Source organism: Carcharhinus amblyrhynchos, chromosome 6, assembly GCF_965287045.1.
Source record: "Carcharhinus amblyrhynchos chromosome 6, sCarAmb.v2.hapA, whole genome shotgun sequence".
NCBI classification, from domain to species: domain Eukaryota; kingdom Metazoa; phylum Chordata; class Chondrichthyes; order Carcharhiniformes; family Carcharhinidae; genus Carcharhinus; species Carcharhinus amblyrhynchos.
Genome location: NC_137329.1, coordinates 12575301 through 12591638, shown reverse-complemented (window position 1 = coordinate 12591638; position 16338 = coordinate 12575301). Strand labels below are relative to the sequence as shown.

General features: G+C 43.6%; 1 protein-coding gene across 1 annotated transcript in view; it reads left to right on the top strand.

Moving 5' to 3' along the window:
- The window catches only part of LOC145343701 (protein kinase C-binding protein NELL1-like), an 828548-nt gene that overhangs the window by 223567 nt on the left and 588643 nt on the right, over nucleotides 1-16338 (top strand). Inside the window, exon 11 of the mRNA XM_080189909.1 lies at nucleotides 3708-3807. Within this exon, the coding sequence (XP_080046035.1) occupies nucleotides 3708-3807 (100 nt within the window). The remainder of the gene's footprint in view (nucleotides 1-3707; nucleotides 3808-16338) is intronic.

Below are 16338 nucleotides of genomic sequence, written 5' to 3'. Positions count from 1 at the left end.
CTATCACAGCAGGCAGTGCATTCCACACCCCAATCACTCTCTGAGTGAAGAATCTATCTCAGACATTCCTTCCATATCTCCTACCATGTACTTTATAGTTATGTCCCCTATTAACAGCTACATCCAACCGAGGAAATAATCTCTCCACATCCACTCTATCAATCCCTCTCATCATCTTATAAACCTCTATGAAGTCGTCTGAGGGACTTTCACAAAATGATCTTTCTACTTAAGCTTTCTGCTTTTTTTCATTCATTCATGGATATGGGCATCACTGGCTGGCAGCATTTATTGCCCATCCCTAATTGCCCTTGCAGTGTAGTTGAGAGTCAACCACATTGTCATGGCTTTGGAGTCACGTGGAAGCCAGAACAGGTAAGGATAGCAAATTTCCTTCCCTAAAGGACATTAGCGAACCAGATGGATTTTCCTGACAATCAACAATGGTTTCAGGTATCAGTTGATTCTTAATTCCAGATATTTCTTATTGAATTCAAATTCCACCATCCGCCCTGACAGGATTCAAACCCGGGGTCCCCAGAACTATAGCTGAGTTTCTGGATTGATAGTCTAGCCATAATATCACCAGGCCATCGCCTCCTCATAGGGAGGCAGATAGGAGGCTTAATAGCAGATTTATGTGCTTTGCTGTCCTCTCTCTGTGAAAGTGTTGGCAATTCCAGATTCCTATGTTCACCTCACATCTTGATTATGAATTTATTGCATGCCTAGTCATTGAGGAAAATGAAGCAGAATTGTTTAGGTGTGTCTCACACATCATAAATAGGTAGAGTGTGCTCTTTGAAGGCCCATGTAAATCTTCAGGTTTAGTTAGCAGCATTCCTGCTTCGCTAATTCTTCATTTGAGAAATGTGGGCTAGTAATCTCCAGTCTTGCACGCCCTGCTACTGCTGCCAGAGGGAATGGAAAACTTTGCACTCAACCAGATCTCTTGTTCCCAGCAACGGGGCCGGATAATCCCAGCCGCAGGTGTTGGAGAATTCTGGCCATACTGTTCAGTTGAGTATTCAGGTAAGAACATAAGAAATAGGAACAGGAGTAGGCCATCTAGCCCTTCGAGCCTGCCCCGCCATTCAATAAGATTATGGCTTATCTGAAGTGGATCAGTTCCATTATCCTGCCTGCTCCCCATTACCGTTAATTCGCTTGTCTATCAGAAATCAATCTACCCGTGACTTACATATATTCAGCGAGGTAGCCTCCACCACTTCAATAGGCAGAGATTCACCACCCTTTGAGTGAAGAAGTTCCTCCTCAACTCTGTTCTAAACTGCACCCCCCTCCCACCCTCCCCTTATTTTGAGGCTGTGCCCTCTAGCTCTGTTTTCCTTTCTAAGCGGCAAGAATCTCTCTACCTCTACCCTATCTAGACCCTTCATTATCTTGTAAGTCTCTATAAGATATTGGTTGCCAATTCAGGTAGACCCTGTCAGGGATCTGGTGGATATGATACCTTAACACTCCTTTTCTGCCTTGTAATACCTTTCGTCCGAATTGCCACAAGAGCTCTTAAAAAACTCTCACAGCTTGCTAGAGCAGTGACAACAATAAGAGACAGGAAGTTGTACAAAGTTTCTAAAGCAACAGTGAAGACTTCATTTATATTGTGTTTTGTCATTTTCTCGAGTAGCCTTTCAGGTGTAAAATGGTATTGGAAATGTCCAAATTGACATGACATGTAGGCAGGAGGAAAGCCAGATGTTGACATTCGTGGGATAACTGACTACATGCTCAGGGGACTGAAAGGCCCTGGATGAAGCTCATAATGGCTTTGTGCTTTTTTTGTTTGGTTCATGTTTCTCTGTCATGAGGAATGACTAATTGCAGTGTGAGAAACATTGAGCAGGCAGTGACATTATTGCAACAATCAGTTGCAGAACAACTAATGTAGGTGACAGAACAAAAGCTCAAGGGGTCACCCTCTGCAGGCTTTTCAGGTTGCGAAATGCATGTTTTCTTCACAAATGGCATCAGTTATCGTATTTCTGTTTGCGCAAGAAGATCCTTTCAACCCTTATTCAGCCAGCAACCACCCCCAATAGACATCAAGCATTGTTCATTTTGAACCTGAGTTGACAGTCCAGACTTCTGTCTCAAGGAGTTTGGGAAAAATGAAATGACAATTTTTATATGCTAAGTGATCATTATCCCAGGGGAAGAGAGGGCTGCGTAGAGGGGAACAGAGTAGGGAAAATGAACATGAAGACGTTTTCCACATTCCCTCCAACTACCCGTTAGTAATAATTCATCAAAGTAGCCTCCTATCACTGGTTCCGTATGATTCTGACTGTTCCTAGACATCAATTTGCCTAGCCAGGAGAAAGGGTTAAAAAGCACAAAACCAACAAAAAACTGTTTACTTACATTTTGGATAATATCCTCAGACTTGGGGAGAAGGTGCAGATGCATTAATTGTAGAATCCCTACAGTACAGAAGGAAGCCATTTGGCCCTTTGAGCCTGCACCGACAACAATTCCACCCAGGCCCTATCCCTGTAACCCCATGTATTTAACCTCCCAATCCCTCTGACCCTACGCATCAATTTAGCATAGCCCATGCACCTAACCAGCACATCTTTGGACTCCAAGTTCTCTTGTTAAAAGCTTCAGGTGAGATTTGACCGGATTGTATAACTCCCTGAAGCATTAGTAATCCAATCTTGTTCTATGAGCAGAACACTGTCCCATCTTCTGTCGTGGTTGATGTTTACTCCTGTGTGCATATGGAGGTGTAGAAAATACGGAAAATTATGTTTCAGCAACCTTGAATATAATCTTCCTTATTCTTCAAATGGGGTTCAATCTTCCTCCTCCGTTCAATCTGTCATTATCCAAATTGGCCGTGTGGAATTAACATCGACATAATGATATGTTCAAGTGGAAACACGATGTACTTTGTGGCCTCAATACTGGGAAAATATACACACTGTTCCTCATATCACAAAACTGCAAACCTATTTAACAAGAAGATGTGTACAATTGTTTGCATGTTACACAGAGGGAGTTTCTCCCTGGTGTAAGAGCTATAAAGCAATACAGCAAGGAAACAGGCCATTCAGCCCAGCTAGTCCCAGTTGCCCATATTCCTTCACAGGAACAATTTCATGGTCATCAAGATTTTTAATTCTAGATTTTTATTGAATTCAAATTTCACTATCTGCCGTGATGGGATTTGAACCCGGGTTCCTGGAGAATTATTCTGAATCTCTGGATTACCAGTCTAACAACAATACCACTACACCGATGCCTGGCTGTTTTCCTTCAACATGTTTAGGTGCTTATGTATGAATGACCAGTTGTAGAGTTTGTGTGAATTGGGCTACATTGGAGAGTAATAGGAGAAATATTAATATGCATAGCAACAAGAGCAAGTCTTTCTCTGTTGTGCTATTTTCTACTCATCTGTTCCATTTCAGCTCAATAATCTGCTTGTGCAGAATATTACTAGACGCAGCATGACTTAGAGTATCAGGGATAAAGTGAAAATCCATTCATGTCCTGAACTTCAGGTCTAAATAAGTTTTGAGATACACGAGTGTTGTGTGTTCATCAAAGGATTATGACATGGAACTGCCTGAGCTTGTGCAAGGTTTTCTGTATATGTCATTAAAGTTTCATGAGTAATATTGTTTCTCTCTGTGCAAGAGGAGATTGGTCTAATAACAGCTCTTATTAATGCTCAACAGAACCGAACAATGGTCATTGTTCACGAGACATGTTCAAGTCTGGACTGCCCCCTGAGTGAACGCATTCAGCCTGAAAACAGGTGCTGTAACGTATGTCGCGGTAAGTATAAATGGCTAAACTTATCAGTTCAGTCATCAGTTTGTAGCAACTCCAAATCTGGGTGTTTATTAGGACTCAATTATTTTGATAGCCTTTGAAATGCTTTGGCTTGCAGTAACACGCAGACAGCTTTCTCCAGTAGCCCCCTCCTAACAAGGATTGAGATTTCCTTTTCGCTTGCTAATTATAGCCCCGTAACACAGCATGTCGGCTGTGCCATTCAAGAACATATTCTACTTGAGAGCATATTTACCGTTATCCTAAAGTGTATGGTAGAAAAGAAAAATTGGCCAGATGCCAGCTCTTTATAAGGTTTGTTTCCGCTGTACTGAGCCCCAGCCATCTTCAAGCATGCAGAGTTTATCCTTCAATCTAAACTTGAGACTACATTTAAAGAGCGAGAACCTGCACTTATGTAGCACCTTTCACATCCTCAGGTCTTCCCAAGGTGCTTCACCAGGTACTGAGTGAAATTTGACTGGGCACTAATTGCACTTGAGTAGTTTTGTGCTTTTTATGCACCCTCGGAATTCTCCGGCCTTGCCCGCCCTGCTGCTGTTGCCAGCGAGAGTGGAGAATTCGGTGCTCAGCCAAATCTCCATTCGCTGCAGCGGGACAGGAGAACCCCAACCACGGGAAATGTCACAGAATTCTGGCCTCTGTCTTATTGTCCAGAATTGCGCAGGGTGTATAACAGATCTCTGAACCACAATCGCCCATTTAGCACCCTCTGCTGAGACTGAGTTTCACCTCCGCGGGCACGGTTGTGATGCAGGCGTGCGGGACACACGAATGGAGCAGCACAAAACTCTGCAGATAGTACTGAGAAAAATGGTTAGGTGGATTGGCCATGCCAAACAGTCCGTTAGTGTCAGGGGGACTAGCTAGAGTAAATGCAGGGAATTATGGGGATAGTGCCTGGGTGGGATTGTTGTCGGTGTAGGCCCGATGGGCCAAATGGCCTCTTTCTGCACTGTAGGGATTCTATGAACTCCATGAATGTATAAACGAAGCGGAACGGAGTGGAATGTATCTGTACTTGTCATGTACAAGGCTAAAGGTTCATTATTACGAGCAGCATGCTGGCACAATGGTTCGCACTGCTACCTCACAACACCTGGGATACGGGTTCAATTCCGGCCTTAGGGTCACTGTCTGTGTGGAGTTTGCACATTCTCCCCGTGTCTGCGTGGGTTTCCTCCAGGTGCGCCAGTTTCCTCCCACAGTCTAAAGATGTGCGGGTTAGGTGGATTGGCAATGCTAAGTTGCCTCTTAGTGTCAGGGGGATTAGTAAGATAAATATATGGGGTGACGGGAATATGGCCTAGGTGGGATTGTGGTCATTGCAGGCTTGAAGGGCCAAATGAACTCCTTCTGCACTGTAGGGATTCTTGCCAAATGTAAGCCAAGGGGCAGCTTTTCCTTTGTGGTTGACTTTGCTTGTGTCCGAACCTCTGAATACCCGAACAGGCGCTGGAGTGTGGCAACCAGGGGATTTTCACAGTAACTTCATTAATGTAAACTTGCGAACTAATGCTTAAACTGAAGGTGTGGCTTTATCTGTTTTACACAGTGTCTGCAAAATATAATGTTGCCTAAATTTCTAATGGGGAAAGCTCAGAATTCTTCTTCCTTGAGCAAAGTACAGCAGCCTCAACTGCAGAATTTCTGGCTAATTAATCTCATCACTGTAAATAAAGTGAATCTTACACGGGTCAGCTCAGTACTCCAAAAATGTGTTACTAACGGGGCAGTCTGTTCTAAGCTTTACCTTGCAGTGTGTTGAAATAGAAGACATTCTGTGCCATTGTTACAGCTGCTATTGTGTTAATGTTTTGTCCATATAACTGAGCAATTTTACCGCCCTTTAATCACTGCCAATGAGTTTTAAAGCTCCTGTTTCTTGTATCATTGTTTGTTCCATTCTGGTACAAAGTAAATGATGAGACCTAGTACATAGGAGCTGGCAAATGTTCTTTTTATAATGGATTTGGAAAGAGCTAATGACTATTGCTTGTGCCAGCTTGCAGGAACTCTCGAAGGAAAGGCACCCCATAGGATTTACCGATGATTAGTTTTATTGATTGATCTGACAAGTGCTTTATTTTTGGAGAATTAGTTTTAATAAGAAAAACCTGCATGATGAGTTAAGAGGCTTTGGAGAGTCTCGCACCAATTACTTCTCATTGGTGTCAGTATACCTTGCTCACTTTTATTCTTCGTGACCCCCAGGCCCCGGCAAACGTGGCTATCAGTTAGTTACTGATGCCTAAAGTTATTCCTTGAAGCCTGTAGCTGTTTGCATTCAGGAGGATGTGGGGGTCCCTGCAGCAAGTCGAAGGGATGGTGTGTCGCAACTGTTGACTTCCCTGACAGTCACAGCCTTCAGTCACATTGACATCAGTCACGTTGTCACCCCTGTACCTGCTGAGAATGCAGACGTTTAATTTAACAGGAAAGTCTAAAGATGTGCGGGTTGGGTGGATTGGCCATGCCAAATTGCCCCTTAGTGTCAGGGGGACTAGCTAGAGTAAATGCAGGGAGTTACGAGGATAGTGCCTGGGTAGGATTGTTGTCAGTGTAAGCCCAATGGGCTGAATGGCCTCCTTCACTGTAGGGATTCTATAATTCTATGAACTCCATGAATGTATAAACAGAGCGGAACGCAGCCGGTATCTATACTTGTCGTGTACAAGGCTATTATGGGCAGCATGCTGGCACAATGGTTTGCACTGCTACCTCACTGCGACTGGGATCCGGGTTCAATTCTGGCCTAGGGTCACTGTCTGTGTGGAGTTTGCACATTCTCCCTGTGTCTGCGTGAGTTTCCTCCAGGTGCTCCAGTTTCCTCCCACAGTCCAAAGATGTGCGGGTTAGGTGGATTTGCCATGCTAAATTGCCGCTTAGTGTCAAGGGGATTAGTAGGATAAATATATGGGGTTACGGGAATGTAGCCTGGGTGGGATTGTGGTCAGTGCAGGCTTGAAGGGCCAAATGAACTCCTTCTGCACGGTCGGGATTCTATGATTCTCGCCAAATGTAAGCTAAGTGACAGCTTTTCCTTTGCTTGTGTCGTAACCTTTGAATATTAATGTTTAGGGTTTGTACCTTAACAGAATGTCTAATTCTCAGATATTTTGGAGAATCGTATTTCTGTAACTCTGGTCGACATTTGAACGAGGAGTAGGAGTAGGCCCCCGCGCAACCCTTTGAGTCTGGCACGGCTGATCTGATTGTAACCTTGAATCCACCATCCAACCTACCCCCAATTCCTTTTGCTATGTATGCGCCTCTCAACTTAGGATGCATAAAGAAACATAAGGTAGGTTTGTGTAATAAGTCCTCAGAAACAGAAGCCCATTCGCCAAAATTCCTTCATTTACAAGATGCAACAACACCATACAGAGTGCTCTCAGTATGCAGTCTAATCCAGAGTGCCAGAGGAACTGACACTCCTTTTAAAATACAGAGCGTAGGGCTCCCTCATTGGACAATCAATTTAGTCTTGAATCAGGGAGTTCATAATCAAACAAGTCAACCTCAATTGCCTGATTAAAATCATTTCAGTTTAGTAACTCGAACACAGCGAGCTCTTTATTAGAGGTGTGCACTGTTCCACAATCAGATCTAAGACTCCACAACTGGATCCATACTGGGCGAAGCTAATCCCCTCGGGGCCATCTGACTTGCACACTTAAAGGGGTAGTACAGACCTCAAACACCAACCTATGTTATATACATAGATCACATCTTCCACCCCTTTTGCTTATCAAGAATCTATCTACCTCTGCACCAAAATTATTCAAAGACTCCTCTTCCAACACCTTTTCAGGAAGAGAGTCCCAAAGACTCACATGCCTCTGAGAGAAAAGGATTCTCCTCACCTCCATCTTAAATGAGTAGCTCCTCAGTTTTAAACTGTGGTTTCTTATGCTAATGCATTTCTCTTCACCTCATCGTTGATGGCCAGACTTTCAATCATCTAGACCCTTATCTATGAAATTTCCCCCTGAAATCTATCTTCAACCTTCTCGTTAAAGCCCTTCGTAACACATATATCTTTGACCAAACATTTAGCCCATATTCAACTCTGTGTCAATTTTTGCCTGATTATGCATCTGTGAAGTATTTTTTCTGATGCTTAATTCTGGTTGTGGTGGTGGTGGTGATGGGGTGTGGGGGATGGGGTGGTGGGGCAGGAATGGCTCGTGTACAGGTACAGCAAGTAATTAGGGAAGTAATTACAGAAGGAGGGAGGTTATGCTTCAGTTGTACAAGGCATTAGTGAGACCATATCTGGAGTATTAGAATAAAGGACAAAGAAAATTACAGCACTGGAACAAGCCCTTTGGCCCTCCAAGCCTATACCTGCCATGCTGCCTGACTGAATTAAAACTCCCTATCGTTCCAGGACCATATACCTCTTTTCCTATCCCACTGATGTATTTGTCAAGATGCTCCTTCAAAGGCACTATCATAGATACTTAGTTCTCTTCTGTTGCTCTGCACCTTTCCTTTTATACCTGTAATAACATATCACTATCCCCAACAATATGGTTGGTCCTAGGTTGCCAAAAACATCGGGTTTAAATTTAATAGGTTCTTGATATCTGAGTGCCTGATTCAAATTTGATTGGCTGAATTCAAATCATTCAAATGCCTGAAAGTCTGTTGCCTTGGTAACCCTGCTGCTTGGCCTTTTGATAGAAATGTTTCATTTTGGGCACTCCATCTGTACTTGCACTTTTTTAAACTTTCTAAGCATTGAAAAAGAATCACCTTTTAAAGGGAACGTGCAATGCTTTCCTCCCAAAGCATGTTACAAATTTACAAGCACCAATCTACATTTACTCTACTGAACTTCACAACATAAGCTACTCATGAAATAGAGTTTGTATTGATTCTCATTTTTCATTAATGTTACTTTTTGTTGCATTTTAATTTTGCCTTGTTAAAACTGGAGTTATTTGCTTCCTGATCTTTAATTTGCTTCATATTTACTACTTGTATCTTCTTCTACTCCCTCCCCCAGCAGCAAGTTCCAGGTACCCACTACCCTCTATGTAAAATATTTGACTCGTACATCTCCCATAAACCTTGCCCTTTGCATCTTAAACCTATGCCCCCTAGTAATTGACTCTTCCACCCCGGGAAAAAGCTTCTGACTATCCACTCTGTCCATGTCCCTCATAATCTTGTAGACTTCCATCAAGTTGCCCCTCAACCTCTGTTTTTTCAGTGAGAATAAACCAAGTTTCTCCAACCTCTCCTCATAGCTCATGCCCTCCATACCAGGCAACATCCTGCTAATTTTTTCTGTACCATGTCTAAAGCCGCCACATCCTTCTGTTAGTGTGGTGATCAGAATTGAACGCTATGACTGGTATTTTATGACTTCGCTCAGGTGAGGCTCATAAAATCCTGTCTGAGGCCAACAGAGAAATCCGTTCTGTGAGCCTATGGGGTGTGGGCAGGTGAGATGGTAAAATTCCAGCATATATTCCAAGTGTGGCCTCTTGTGTTTTGTACTGGTCTCCTTATTTAAGGAAAGATGTAAATGCTTTAGAAGTAGTTCAGAGAAGGATTATTAGATGAATCCCAGGAATGGGCCGAAAGCATTATGAGGAAAGGTTAGGTTTGTATCCACTAAAATTTAATAGAGTAAGGGGCGTCTTGATCGAAACTTCAGGATCCTGAGAGGATGGAAATGGAGACACTGTCTCCTCTTGTCGGAGAATCTAGAACTAGGGGTCATTGTTTAAAAATAAGGGGTCACTCATTTAATACAGTAAGAAGTCTCGCAACACCAGGTTAAAGTCCAAACAGTTTATTTTATAGTAATCCCACAAGCTTTCGGAAACGAAAGCTTGTGGGATTACCATCAAATAAACCTGTTGGACTTTAACCTGGTGTTGTAAGACATCTTACTGGTGTTTACCCCAGTCCAACGCCAGCATCTCCACATCATCACTCATTTAAGACAGAGATGAGGAGAAATTATTTCTCTCAGAGCATTGTGAGGCTCCAGAATTCCCTTTCCAAAAAAGGCAGTGGAAGCAGAATATTTGAATTTACTTTTAAAGCAGAGCTAGATAAATTCTTGATTAACAAGTGGGTGAAAGGTTATGGGGGGCTAGGCGGGAATGTGGAATTGAGGTTATAATGAGTTCAGTCATGATCTTAATGAATGGCGGAGCAGGCTTCAGAAACCGAGAGGTCTAGCCCTGCCACTAGAATCATAGGAATCCTACAGTGCAGAAGGAGGCCATTTGGCCGATCGAGTTTGCGCTGACCACAATCACACCCAGAGCCTATTCCTGCAACCCCACATATTTACCCTGCTAATCCCCCTGACATTAGGGTCAAGTTAGCATGACCAATCCACCTAACCCATACAGCCTTGGAACGTGGGAGGAAACCGGAGCGCCTTGAGGAAACCCACACAGACACAGGGAGAATGTGCAAACTCCACACAGCCAGTGACCTGAGGCTTGAATTGAACCTGGGTCCCTGGCACTGTGAGGCAGCAGTGCCAACCACTCTGCCACCTCTAATACTAATTGGGATGTACTTATTTGTATCTAAATGCAAGTTGATTTATTTTTAAGAAAGGATGTTAGTAATAATTAGGAGCTGATTAGAATGTAGCCAAGGTAATGCTCTCTGCATATAAACTCTTGCTTATTTTTGTTCATTAGTTTGTTTAAAACTCTTAATTAAACTGCACAATGTTATAATTGTTCCTCCCCTACCTTTCTGCTGAATATGGAATGTCTCATATAGTTTGTGTATCCTCTTATGTCTCAAAACTCTAATAGAGGTGGTTATAAAACCTCCAGTACCACTGCATGGTTTACTTATTTCCTTAGTATTTTGGGCTTTTCAAAACAGCCTTTTCTGCCAAGCTCATTGACCTTATAACAAAATCTCTGATCTACCATCCTCTACTTACCATCTCCTCCAGATACACGATCAGACAGGCGAAATGTAACAGTTAAATTGTGAATATGATGCCATCCCCACCACTGAAGGAGGCTTCTTGGAGATACTCTTGGCATCTTCTGAGGGATTTCTGTTTGCATAGAATCCATGCTTGTGAAAGATAATGGAAAGCTATTCATGAAGAAGTAGCGCTTGTATTGATTCTCGTTTCCAATTAATGTTATTGTTTTGTTGCACTTTGATTTTACCTTGTTAAGACCGGAGTTTCCTGGTCTTTCATTTGATTCATATTTACTACATGTAGTGTTGGAGAGGGAACATTTCGAGCATGAGGGCTAGCATTGGCCAGATGGGCTGAATGGCTTGTACATTGCTGTTGTTTCCCTTTCACTCTCTGTAATCATAGGATTATAGAATCCCTTCCGTGGAGAAGGAGGCTAACTGGCCCATTGAGCCTAAGCCAACAACAATCCCTATTCCTATAACCCCACGTATTTAACCTGCTAATCGTCCTGACACTAAGGGACAATTTAGCATGGCCAATCTGCCTAACCTGCGCATCTTTGGAGTGTGGGAGGAAACCGAAGCATCCGGAGGAAACCCACACAAATATGGAGAGAATGTGCAAATTCCACACAGCCAGTCACCCCAGGCCGGAATTGAACTCGGGTCCCTTGCGCTGTGAGGCAGCAATGCTGCAGTGCTAACCACTGTGCCACCGTGCTACCTATAAGAATGATTTGTGATTCCAGAGTCAGCTATATGTATGGGAAGTATAATGGGCACACATATGAATAAACCCACCTCACATTAATTTGATCTTTCGCTATACCCTAGCCATGACTGGAACACTGCATTCTGCAGTCTCCCTTTCTTCTCTATGAATGGTATGCTTTGCCTGTATAGTGTACAAGAAACAATGCTTTTTTTGCTGTCAACCAATAATAAATCAACTCAAGTCAAATCAAACATAAGATGAGGGGGGGGGGGTGCAGTTTAGAACGGAGTTGAGGAGGAACTTCTTCACTCAAAGGGTGGTGAATCTCTGGAATTCTCTGCCCGTTGAAGTGGTGGAGGCTACCTCGCTAAATATATTTAAGTCACGGGTAGATAGGTTTCTGATAGACAAGGGAATTAAGGGTTATGGGGAGAAAGCAGGAAAGTGGAACTGATCCACTTCAGATCAGCCATGATCTTATTGAATGGCGGGGCAGGCTCGAAGGGCTAGATGGCCTACTCCTGCTCCTATTTCTTATGTTCTTAAGATCCTGGAGCACACACTCAAGATGCAATAATTTCATTTCTTCAGGAAAACTGCAGTACTTACTGGTCTCTTGCAGCCTATGATGTGTTCCACACATCACCTTTCAATTTATCTGAATATAAATGCAGGGCTCGTAGTGTGAGGAACAAAATCTTTTATCTGCCAGATATATGAATAATATCGGTGCCACTATGAGGGCAGTGGACCGGATAATTATAGTACAATTACTGAACTGGCTACGATTGACAAATAGACCATTTGTCCCTCAGCATCAGTGTGGGTGCGGTTTACACCTGGTGCTGATGTTCAATTAATCCTTTGTGGACTTTTCCTCTTTTTTTAAAATTTCTATCTTTCCTCATTGAATATTTTCCTCTCTGTATTTATTACAGAGTCTTTTTCCTCTCTGTATTTCCTCTCTGTACGAATTTGGAGCACGAGTAATCCAGTTGGCTCTGTGAGCCTGCACCGCCATCCCATAAAGTCATGGCTAGTCTGATGGTGGCCTTAACTCCACTTTCCCCCTACTTCCATTAACCTTTGACATCATTGTTAAGCAATAATCTAACTATCACTACCTTCAAAGTATTCATTGAACTGTTTCCACTCTGGGGAAGAGAGTTCGTGACCCTCAGAGAGAAGAACATTCTTTTCATCTCTGTTTTAAATGGGAGACCCTTTATTTTTAAGCTAATGTCCTCTAGTTCCAGCTTGTCCAACAAGGGGAAACATTTCTTCCGCATCCATCCTGTCAAGTCATATAATCATAGAATCTATGGCACGGAGGCAGGCCCTTCAGCCCAAACTTGTCCATGCTGACCAAAATGCCCATCTAAACTAATCCCATTTGCCTGCATTTGGCCCATATCCCTCTAAACCTTTCCTATCCATACATCTGTCCAAGTGCCTTTTAAATATTGTCAATGTCCCTGCCTCAACCACTTCCTCCAGCAACTCATTCCACGTATAATCTGCCCGAGGTAGTAGTAGAGGCGGGTACAATTTTGTCAGTTACATGGGTAAGATGGCTATAGAGGGATATGGGCCAGACGCGGGCAATTGGGACTAACCTAGTGGTTAAAAAAAGGGGCAGCATGGACAAGTTGGGCTGAAGGGCCTGTCTCCAAGCTGTAAACCTTTACGACTCTATGACTTTATGAACCTATACGTACCACCCTCTGTGTAAAAGAGTTGCTCCTCAGCTTCCCATTCATTCTTTCCCCTCTTAACTTAAACCTGTGCCCTCTAGTTCTCGATTTCCCAACCCTCGGAAAAAGACTGAGTGCATTCACCTTATCCATGCCTCGTATGATCTACACACCTTTATAAGATCACCCCTCAGTCTCTTAACGCTCCAAAGAAAAAAGTCCTAGCCTGCCCTCTCTCTCCCTATAACTCAGTCCCTCGAGTCCTGGCGACATCCTTGTAAATCTCTTTTGCGCTCTCTCCGGTTTAATAACATCATTCCAATGGTAAAACGACTAAAACTGAACCCAGTACTCTGGGTGTGGCCTCTCAGGATTTTAAATGTTTCAATAAGATTACCTCCCATTCTTCTAAGCTCCATAGGATATAGAATCATAGAATCACCACAGTGCAGAAGGAAGTCATTCAGCCCATGGAACCTGCACCAACAACAATCCCACCCAGAACCTAGATCATTGTCTTGGGGGGTTGCAGGGGGGGAGTGGAGAGAGGATGAATCTCTGGTGGGGGGGGCGGGGGCAGATGGATCTCTGGTGGGGGGGGGCGGTGAGGGGGTCTGCTGCCACTCTGCGGGTGATCATGGGGGGGAAACGAAAGCAAGGGTAGTGATCGGTCTGGCTAGTGGAGGAGTGGATAAGGGGGGGGCAGTGATGTGTATGTGTGTCCCTTATCCAACCCCCCCCCCCACTAACCACACACACCACTGCCCAGACCGATCGCCATCCCTGCCTCCCTCTCCACCCTCCAGTCGCCCGCAGAGTGGCAGTGGACCCCCCTGCCCCCCACCATCTGAGATCCATCTGCCCCCCTCCCCACCAGAGATTCATCTGCCTCCCCCCAAGATACACCCTCGCTCCCGCTTTTCGCTCCCGGGTCGCTTTCTCCACTTGCCCCGGCTCGGGAGCGATCTGACACTGGCGCGCCTTTTTCAATTTTTTTCTAATTGCGCATGCGCAGTTCAGAGCTCAAATCGTTCCGGCAGCTCTAAGCCCTGCCCATGGCGGGAATCAGACTGGGGAGATGGCTGAGAGCGTATGGGGTGCCTGAAAGTGGGTTTCTAAATCAGATCTGTACTTCGCCCAGAGTCGGCACTGAGAATGAATGGTAAAAATGGTAAAAAAAAAAGGTAAAATCGAGCCCTAAGTGGCAATTTAGCATGGCTGATCAACCTGACCCACACATCTTTGGACTTGGGATGAAATCAGAGCACCTGGAGGAAACCCACACACATGGAGAAATGCGTAAACTCCACACAGGCCCGAGGCTCGAATTGAACCTGGATCCCTAGAGCTGTGAGGCAACAATGCTAACCACTGTGCCACTATGTTGCCCTATATAGGCCTAGTCTGTTTAACCTTTCTTCATGAGTCCTCCATTCCCAGAATTTAGATACGTGTACCTCTCCACAGGTATTTCAATTTCCTTACACTCTCCCTTTATTAATATCTGTTTTTATCCTCTCTTATTCTTACATCTCTCCTTCTCTCTGCTGTCTGTGGATCTGTGGGCAATGAGAAGCTGTCGCAACTCGACTTAATTTAGGGTTGACTTAAAGGAGCAGGAGGACACTGGTGACAGGCACAAACAACAGTATTTGGGTTTGGGTAAGATAGCAAGAGAGAGACAATAGCATTAATGATCACTGCATTGGACATGTTGTGAAGGACCAAACCAGAAACTCCAAAGTATTTTGTGAAGTTAACCTAGACCCTAACTTTTATATTTGATTTTGGTATCAGGGTGAGCAGAAGGTGTTTCATTCCAGGTATGACTCTAATGACTCACCAGGAAGCTTTTATCAAAGCAAACTTTATTTAAGAACACAGTTAGAATAGAACAAAAAGAATTCATACAACTTTTACCAATTAAAGTATTTAAACGTGACGAAATATAATTTTTAGCAGTTAGCTCTCTCTTTATTTTTCCAAATTAGCAGTTATCCCCACATGGACAAAAATCCCTTCTTTAGAACCAGTTAACACAGAAACCAAAGATGTTTTCCAGAGATACTAGATTTACAGCCTTTTAACACTTCTGGAGAGTGATCCAGACAGATAGCTGTCTTCTGGTCCTCATGCAGCAACTTCCAGAGAAAGCTATGCCCCAGAACAGAGGAATTTCAGAAGAAAAGGTGCATTTCTTGGCAGATTCCGGTTTCCAGTTCAGACAAAGCAGAGGTACAAAGAAAACGACCTCTCTCTAACAATCCCAAAAGCAGACTGACTTGGGTTCTCTCTGAAAGCCTAGCTATACCCAGTCACATGATATTACCTGTCAATCAACCTAATTGAACTTTACTCTGCAATCCCAGGGGAAAACACAAAACAACAGAACCCTGCATTAATTCAGATCAAAACAAATACTGCGTCCATTAAGATCAATTATGTTGCTGCAGTAACATTATGGTGCTGCTGGATCCAAACAAAAAGGCTCTGATCAAATGGAAGGGACATTCAGCACAGAAACATGCATAAAATACATTTCTTAAAGGTACAGTATTGTCATAATGTAATGATATCACTAGCTTCTGGAAATGGGATTCGAGATCTCCCATCTCTGTAAATTCCTACAGTCTTATAACCTTCCAAGAGCTATGCTCTTCTCTGTTTCTGTCCTCCAATGTACCACCCACTGCCCCCCCCTCACCCCCACACTTCGTTTGTCTCACCATAGGTGGTCATGCCTTCTACTGTCCAGTCCGTCAACTCTGGAAATCCATTCATCGCTGCTATGGCTCTCGACCTCATTCTGCTCCTGAAATTCAAGCATTGTGTGACCTAAAGTCACTTTGTTTGATTTGGTGCCATTTGTTGTGCATTTATGCTCTTGGAAAAGACCTTTGAATGCTTTATTATGTTTGATAAAGGTGCTATGTAAACACAAGGTGCTGTTGGTTAATATGTACCTAGGGAGTGTGAAGTACATTTAACAGGAGGCAGGAGTGATGCTGGCATCTTTAAGATCTGCTTTTCTGATCGTCAATTATAGAGTCATAGAGGTCATAAAGATTTGCAGGATGGAAACAGATCCTTTGGCCCAACTTGTCCATGTCACCCAGCATTTACCACTAAGCTATTCCCAATGGCCCACATTTGGCCCATATTCCTCTATACCCATCT